Genomic DNA, 8441 nt, shown 5'->3' on the forward strand with positions numbered 1-8441 from the left:
TACGTTTTCATATTATAGTAAATTACTTGAAAAGTATTTCCAAGTTGCTAGTTTATTTGCTAGTGTGTTAAACATGTCTGATTCAGAGGAAGATATCTGTGCTATATGTGCTAAAGCCAAAGTGGAGCCCAATAGAAATTTATGTACTAACTGTATTGATGCTACTTTAAATAAAAGTCAATCTGTACAAATTGAACATATTTCACCAAACAACGAGGGGAGAGTTATGCCGACTAACTCGCCTCACGTGTCAGTACCTGCATCTCCCGCTCGGGAGGTGCGTGATATTGTAGCGCCGAGTACATCTGGGCGGCCATTACAAATCACATTACAGGATATGGCTACTGTTATGACTGAAGTTTTGGCTAAATTACCAGAACTAAGAGGTAAGCGTGATCACTCTGGGGTGAGAACAGAGTGCGCTGATAATATTAGGGCCATGTCAGACACTGCGTCACAATTTGCAGAACATGAGGACGGAGAGCTTCATTCTGCGGTTGACGGTTCTGATCCAAACAAACTGGATTCAGATATTTCAAATTTTAAATTTAAGCTGGAAAACCTCCGTGTATTACTAGGGGAGGTGTTAGCGGCTCTGAATGATTGTAACACAGTTGCAATACCAGAGAAAATGTGTAGGTTGGATAAATATTTTGAGGTACCGGCGAGTACTGACGTTTTTCCTATACCTAAGAGACTTACTGAAATTGTTACTAAGGAGTGGGATAGACCCGGTGTGCCGTTCTCACCCCCTCCGATATTTAGAAAGATGTTTCCAATAGACGCCACCACACGGGACTTATGGCAAACGGTCCCTAAGGTGGAGGGAGCAGTTTCTACTTTAGCTAAGCGTACCACTATCCCGGTGGAGGATAGCTGTGCCTTTTCAGATCCAATGGATAAAAAGTTAGAGGGTTACCTTAAGAAAATGTTTGTTCAACAAGGTTTTATATTGCAACCTCTTGCATGCATTGCGCCTGTCACGGCTGCAGCAGCATTTTGGTTTGAGTCTCTGGAAGAGACACTTGAATCAGCTCCATTAGATGAGATTACACACAAGCTTAAAGCCCTTAAGTTAGCTAACTCATTTATTTCAGATGCCGTAGTACATTTAACTAAACCTACGGCTAAGAATTCCGGATTCGCCATTCAGGCACGCAGAGCACTGTGGCTAAAATCCTGGTCAGCTGACGTTACTTCTAAATCTAAATTGCTTAATATACCTTTCAAAGGGCAGACCTTATTCGGGCCCGGGTTGAAAGAAATTATCGCTGACATTACAGGAGATAAAGGCCATGCCCTGCCTCAAGACAGAGCCAAACCTAAGGCTAGACAGTCTAATTTTCGTTCCTTTCGTAATTTCAAAGCAGGAGCAGCATCAACTTCCTCTGCACCAAAACAAGAAGGAGCTGTTGCTCGCTACAGACAAGGCTGGAGACCTAACCAGTCCTGGAACAAGGGCAAGCAGGCCAGGAAACCTGCTGCTGCCCCTAAGACAGCATGAATCGAGGGCCCCCGATCCAGGAACGGATCTAGTGGGGGGCAGACTTTCTCTCTTCACCCAGGCTTGGGCAAGAGATGTCCAGGATCCCTGGGCGTTAGAGATCATATCTCAGGGATACCTTCTAGACTTCAAATTCTCTCCCCCAAGAGGGAGATTTCATCTGTCAAGGTTGTCAACAAACCAAATAAAGAAAGAGGCGTTTCTACGCTGCGTACAAGATCTTTTATTAATGGGAGTGATCCATCCGGTTCCGCGGTCGGAACAAGGACAAGGGTTTTACTCAAATCTGTTTGTGGTTCCCAAAAAAGAGGGAACTTTCAGGCCAATCTTGGATTTAAAGATCCTAAACAAATTCCTAAGAGTTCCATCGTTCAAAATGGAAACTATTCGGACAATTTTACCCATGATCCAAAAGGGTCAGTACATGACCACAGTGGATTTAAAGGATGCTTACCTTCACATACCGATTCACAAAGATCATTACCGGTATCTAAGGTTTGCCTTTCTAGACAGGCATTACCAGTTTGTAGCTCTTCCATTCGGATTGGCTACGGCTCCGAGAATCTTCACAAAGGTTCTGGGTGCTCTTCTGGCGGTACTAAGACCGCGAGGAATTGCGGTAGCTCCGTACCTAGACGACATTCTGATACAAGCTTCAAGCTTTCAAACTGCCAAGTCTCATACAGAGTTAGTACTGGCATTTCTAAGGTCGCATGGATGGAAGGTGAACAAAAAGAAGAGTTCTCTCTTTCCACTCACAAGAGTTCCCTTCTTGGGGACTCTTATAGATTCTGTAGAAATGAAGATTTACCTGACAGAAGACAGGTTAACAAAGCTTCAAAATGCATGCCGTGTCCTTCATTCCATTCAACACCCGTCAGTAGCTCAATGCATGGAGGTGATCGGCTTAATGGTAGCAGCAATGGACATAGTACCCTTTGCACGTCTACATCTCAGACCGCTGCAATTGTGCATGCTAAGTCAGTGGAATGGGGATTACTCAGACTTGTCCCCTACTCTGAATCTGGATCAAGAGACCAGAAATTCTCTTCTATGGTGGCTTTCTCGGCCACATCTGTCCAGGGGGATGCCATTCAGCAGGCCGGACTGGACAATTGTAACAACAGACGCCAGCCTACTAGGTTGGGGCGCTGTCTGGAATTCTCTGGAGGCTCAGGGACAATGGAATCAGGAGGAGAGTCTCCTACCAATAAACATTCTGGAATTGAGAGCAGTTCTCAATGCCCTTCTGGCTTGGCCCCAGTTAACAACTCGGGGGTTCATCAGGTTTCAGTCAGACAACATCACGACTAGCTTACATCAACCATCAGGGAGGGACAAGAAGCTCCCTAGCAATGATGGAAGTATCAAAGATAATTCGCTGGGCAGAGTCTCACTCTTGCCACCTGTCAGCAATCCACATCCCGGGAGTGGAGAACTGGGAGGCGGATTTCTTAAGTCGTCAGACTTTTCATCCGGGGGAGTGGGAACTTCATCCGGAGGTCTTTGCCCAAATACTTCGACGTTGGGGCAAACCAGAGATAGATCTCATGGCGTCTCAACAGAACGCCAAGCTTCCTCGTTACGGGTCCAGATCCAGGGATCCGGGAGCGGTTCTGATAGATGCTTTGACAGCACCTTGGACCTTCGGGATGGCTTATGTGTTTCCACCCTTCCCGATGCTTCCTCGATTGATTGCCAGAATCAAACAGGAGAGAGCATCAGTGATTCTAATAGCGCCTGCATGGCCACGCAGGACTTGGTATGCAGATCTAGTGGACATGTCATCCTGTCCACCTTGGTCGCTACCTCTGAAACAGGACCTTCTGATCCAGGGTCCCTTCAAACATCAAAATCTAATTTCTCTGAAGCTGACTGCTTGGAAATTGAACGCTTGATTTTATCAAAACGTGGTTTTTCTGAGTCAGTGATTGATACCTTAATACAGGCTAGGAAGCCTGTTACCAGAAAGATTTACTATAAGATATGGCGCAAATACTTATATTGGTGCGAATCCAAGAGTTACTCATGGAGTAAGGTTAGGATTCCGAGGATATTGTCTTTTCTACAAGAAGGTTTAGAAAAGGGTTTATCCGCTAGTTCCTTAAAGGGACAGATTTCAGCTCTGTCCATTCTTTTACACAAACGTCTGTCAGAAGTTCCGGACGTTCAAGCTTTTTGTCAGGCTTTAGCTAGGATCAAGCCTGTGTTTAAAACTGTTGCTCCACCATGGAGTTTGAACTTAGTTCTTAATTTTTTACAGGGGGTTCCGTTTGAACCCCTTCATTCCATTGATATCAAGTTGTTATCTTGGAAAGTTCTGTTTTTAATGGCGATTTCCTCAGCTCGAAGAGTCTCTGAGTTATCTGCCTTACATTGTGATTCTCCTTATCTGATTTTTCATTCAGACAAGGTAGTTCTGCGTACTAAACCTGGGTTCCTACTTAAGGTGGTCACTAACAGGAATATCAATCAAGAGATTGTGGTTCCATCTTTGTGTCCTAATCCTTCTTCGAAAAAGGAACGTCTGCTACACAATCTAGATGTAGTCCGTGCCCTGAAATTTTATCTACAGGCAACTAAGGATTTTCGACAAACGTCTTCCCTGTTTGTCATTTATTCTGGTCAGAGGAGAGGTCAAAAAGCTTCGGCTACCTCTCTCTCCTTTTGGCTTCGTAGCATAATACGGTTAGCCTATGAGACTGCTGGACAGCAGCCTCCTGAAAGAATTACAGCACATTCTACTAGAGCTGTGGCTTCCACTTGGGCCTTTAAGAATGAGGCTTCTGTTGAACAGATTTGCAAGGCTGCAACTTGGTCTTCTCTTCATACTTTTTCCAAATTTTACAAATTTGACACTTTTGCTTCTTCGGAGGCTGTTTTTGGGAGAAAGGTTCTTCAGGCAGTGGTTCCTTCCGTATAAAGAGCCTGCCTGTCCCTCCCGTCATCCGTGTACTTTAGCTTTGGTATTGGTATCCCATAAGTAATGGATGATCCGTGGACTGGATACACTTAACAAGAGAAAACATAATTTATGCTTACCTGATAAATTTATTTCTCTTGTAGTGTATCCAGTCCACGGCCCGCCCTGTCACTTTAAGGCAGGTAATTTTTCCATTAAACTACAGTCACCACTGTACCCTATGGTTTTCCTTTCTCTGCATGTTTTCGGTCGAATGACTGGTAATGGCAGTTAGGGGAGGAGCTATATAGCAGCTCTGCTGGGTGAATCCTTTTGCACTTCCTGTTGGGGAGGAGTTAATATCCCATAAGTAATGGATGATCCGTGGACTGGATACACTACAAGAGAAATAAATTTATCAGGTAAGCATAAATTATGTTTTTGCATGCAGATCTTTTACAGTACAGATGCTGATAAATATTATTCATATGCAAGAAAATCTTTTAATGCCCCATACATTGTAACCATAAACAAACAGCCTGCCTCCCTATTGAGTTGGGTTGGGTAACAACAAAAATCTGGTTAAAGTTAAAAGTGTTTTTTGATTAACTGGAATTCTGTTGATAAGAATACCATGCAAAATATATGATCATTTTTTACACTACAAAGCCACTAAAAAACTTTGGAAAACCAGGCTATTTTTTTATGGGCTGGAATAGGTTTGTATTTGAAAAGATCTCATCACACTGAGAAAACTTGATCAAAGGACTCTGTTTTCAACAAATCAGGAAATTTAGGGTTTTTGTTTCAATCTGCTAAAAGAGATAGTTATCCTTTCAATCTCAAATTTAAATCAGAAGTACTGATAGACAAACGCGTCGAGCCACAGTCGCAAATCGCCGGCTACATTGTTTTTTAAGAGTTTCTGTGGAGACTACTTCTATTTATTTATATATTCATCTTTTGTGTATCATTGAGAGCTTTTATGTATGCACTGAGTATCCGGATCTATGAGCATGACTGTTGCGCTTGGACTTTGTAAATACCTGTTGATCATATATGGTCGGATTAGTTGGGAAGTGAAGAAGGGGAGATACCAGCCAGAACAAGGAGGACTCCTTACCTACCGGTACCTGTGTTATGTTGCTTGATGTTGAAAACATTTACCTCTGCTTTGAAAGAAGTGTCTCTTGTGAGCGTGTTTTTGACATTTTATTAAATCTGCTTTTACGTTACTGTGGTTTACTACACTTAGATCCTTATGTGTGGTGCTTCTTTGTGTTTGCTGTTACAGATTTTAGGATTGCTTCTACCTACTCCAATGGGATGAAAGATTGAGGCTGTGCCTATAAGACGTTTTCTAACAGAGTGTGCACCTTTGTGTTGGACTAAACACACCTGAGGAGTAATCAAGTGATTGCTTTAAAGGGAAAGCGCTTCTTAACCACACAAGTCTCTGAGGTGGTTTTACATTTTTGCAGACAAATGATAATACTGGCAGAAATGTAATTAATTATAATAGTAGTGAAACAACTGTACTGATTTTTCAGGTTAAATATTTTTTCATTGTCACTGTATTGAAAAAACTAACCTGTTATTCTGGATATGCAAGAACTGAGGCAAACAGGTTATTTCTAAAGATATGCCTAAACAATATAGCTTTAAGAGGTGGAGTGAAATAAAAAACATTTTGCAAGACTTACTCATCAATATTGTTTCATGAGTATCTGCTCATATACATGTGTCTGGATTTTTCACTAGTAAGGAATTGTGTTATGAGTCTAAATAACAGATGGAAATATTTGTTATCACATGTCCTTCCAGAAGCATTTTTAAAGGAAGAAAAGAGCCAACTGGTTTGTCAAGTATGGCCATTTTTCCACCTTTAAAGCTTTAAGACCACCCAGGCATAATTGAAAAATCTTTAATTTCATTTTCTCAGGTGTCATACAAAACAAAACAAATTTATTTTCACCTTTGAGGATTATATTTTATAAGAATTAGGATTAGACACTGTTGAATTTTTTATTTGGGAATTGTATATATTTTAAAAAAAGAACATTTTAAATTAACAGTGATTGCTTTTTTTCTAAAAAGAAGCTAACATGTGTAGTACAAAAATGCTTTAAAAATGTGTGTATTTCAGTTTTGGCTGGCATGTGCTTTTAAAGGCCATTTTTGAAGAATTAGAAAAAAATATCATGTGTCACCTTCAGTTGTTAATTGCAATTTAGGCAAATTTCACATTTTAGCCGCATAAAACTAAAATAAACTTGAGAAAGAGATATCCGTTAGGAAGCCCTAGAATCTCCATGTTCAGAGAACCATGCTGGAAAACACCCCAGATATAGTAATTTGTTGTTGTAATATAAGTATTTCTTGCTTGAAGTAATGTGAGAATCACTGGATACAAAATGTTTAGTTACCAAAATTTTTCCTATTGGATCCCATTTCTGCAAATATAAATCGTCATTAATTGTCTTACATATTTGTTTGAGTCGGGCTTAGCTCATAGGTCCATCAATTTGTCTCGTTCTGCCAAATCATCTTGACATTATTTGGTTAACAACTCCCCAGAGTTTTTAAAGCCATTAGACTAAAATGTCACTTATCTCCAAACATACTTTTTCTAGGATGTAGATTTGACATTTTTTTTCTTTTTAAATCCTGGCCTCCAAATTCTCCACTTTCCCTAAAATCTCATATGGCAAAACTAGCCACTCTACTCTGCCTCATCTCGTTTCATAGAGTCTCTGACGTTTACACCCTAGACTTTCACTCCAAATGTTTCTCTCTAGAAGGTGTCCCTTTCCATCCTTCTTCTTCTTGTATCCCTTTCTTCATACTGAATCTTCCCTTTGTGTAGTTAAATATCTCAAAGAATTCAAAGCCAAAACTGCTCTTTTTAGCCTTTCTTCTTCTAAACAACTCTACTTATCTTTCATTCCACCTCATTTCCATGATATCCAACCACTATTGCTTGGTGGGTTAGAAGGGTCATGAACAAAGCTGGAATTGGAAATTCCTTTTCAGCTCACACTGTCAGAAGTCCGGGGGCTTCAAAGGATTTTATATAATATGCTCCATTACAACAAAGTTTGAATGCAGCCAACTGGTCCTCAGACAATTTGATTTCAGATCATTTATTTTGGTACTAAATATGAGTCTCTGGTTTTGCAATAAAATTAGGATTATCCTAGCTTGTGCATCTATAATTAAGATCTTATTAACGACACAGAGGTGAATATTTTCACACCTCTTCTCTTACCCTAACTACAATTTCTCCATAACTAAAATTGTATTATTCTTCCTAGTTGGCAACCAACAATAAAGATTTGATTTCAAGTGGTTTCTCCCCTTCTCTCCAATCAAATGGATAAAGACCATCAATTCCTTCTAACATTAACAAATCTTTCGTCCTTCTCCCTCAGACACCTCCTTTACATGCTTTTGTATGCCAATGTTCTGTTTTGTCAAAGCTTTTTTCCTTCAAATTTTCTAAATATAAGCATCAAACAAGATACATTTTTTTCTGTTGGTCTATCTTGTCAACTCTTGTTTAAATATGCATGTTATTCTGTTGTATATTTTAAGCATCTGAATTATGAGTAGTAAAAGAAAGTAAGCAAAATACTTGTCTCTGGGTCTTTAATAAAATTTATATTTAATTGTTTTTATTTCAGCTTGCTTTTTGACTGATTCCCTTTTTTCCCCTATCGTCTTGTGTGTATATGTAATTAGGGGATGGGTTAGTTCACCCATGTGGGCCTACACTATAAATTTAGCTTATTAACTTTCACCTAGATTACAAGTTTTGCACTATAGAGGGTGCGAAATGAATGCAACAAAAGTTGTGTTATTTCACCCTCCATAGCGCTGCTATTACAAGTTTTTAAAAAGCCGCCTTGTGCGTGCGATATGGTTGTGATGAACTCCATACCGCACAAAATCCAAGGGCTACTTTGACGTGCTTGTGCACACTTTCTCTATAGACATCAATTAAGAGAGTGTGTTAGAAAAAAACCTAACATCTGA

The 8441-nt window shown here is 40.1% G+C and overlaps 1 protein-coding gene across 1 annotated transcript in view; it reads left to right on the forward strand.

Moving 5' to 3' along the window:
- Nucleotides 1–8037, forward strand: part of THRAP3 (thyroid hormone receptor associated protein 3) — a 342660-nt gene extending 334623 nt beyond the window's left edge. Inside the window, exon 11 of the mRNA XM_053707022.1 lies at nucleotides 7721–8037. Within this exon, the coding sequence (XP_053562997.1) occupies nucleotides 7721–7786 (66 nt within the window). The 3' untranslated portion in view covers nucleotides 7787–8037. The remainder of the gene's footprint in view (nucleotides 1–7720) is intronic.
- The last annotated feature ends 404 nt before the right edge of the window (nucleotides 8038–8441 follow it).

The sequence above is a fragment of the Bombina bombina genome, chromosome 3 (assembly GCF_027579735.1).
Source record: "Bombina bombina isolate aBomBom1 chromosome 3, aBomBom1.pri, whole genome shotgun sequence".
Lineage (NCBI taxonomy): Eukaryota > Metazoa > Chordata > Amphibia > Anura > Bombinatoridae > Bombina > Bombina bombina.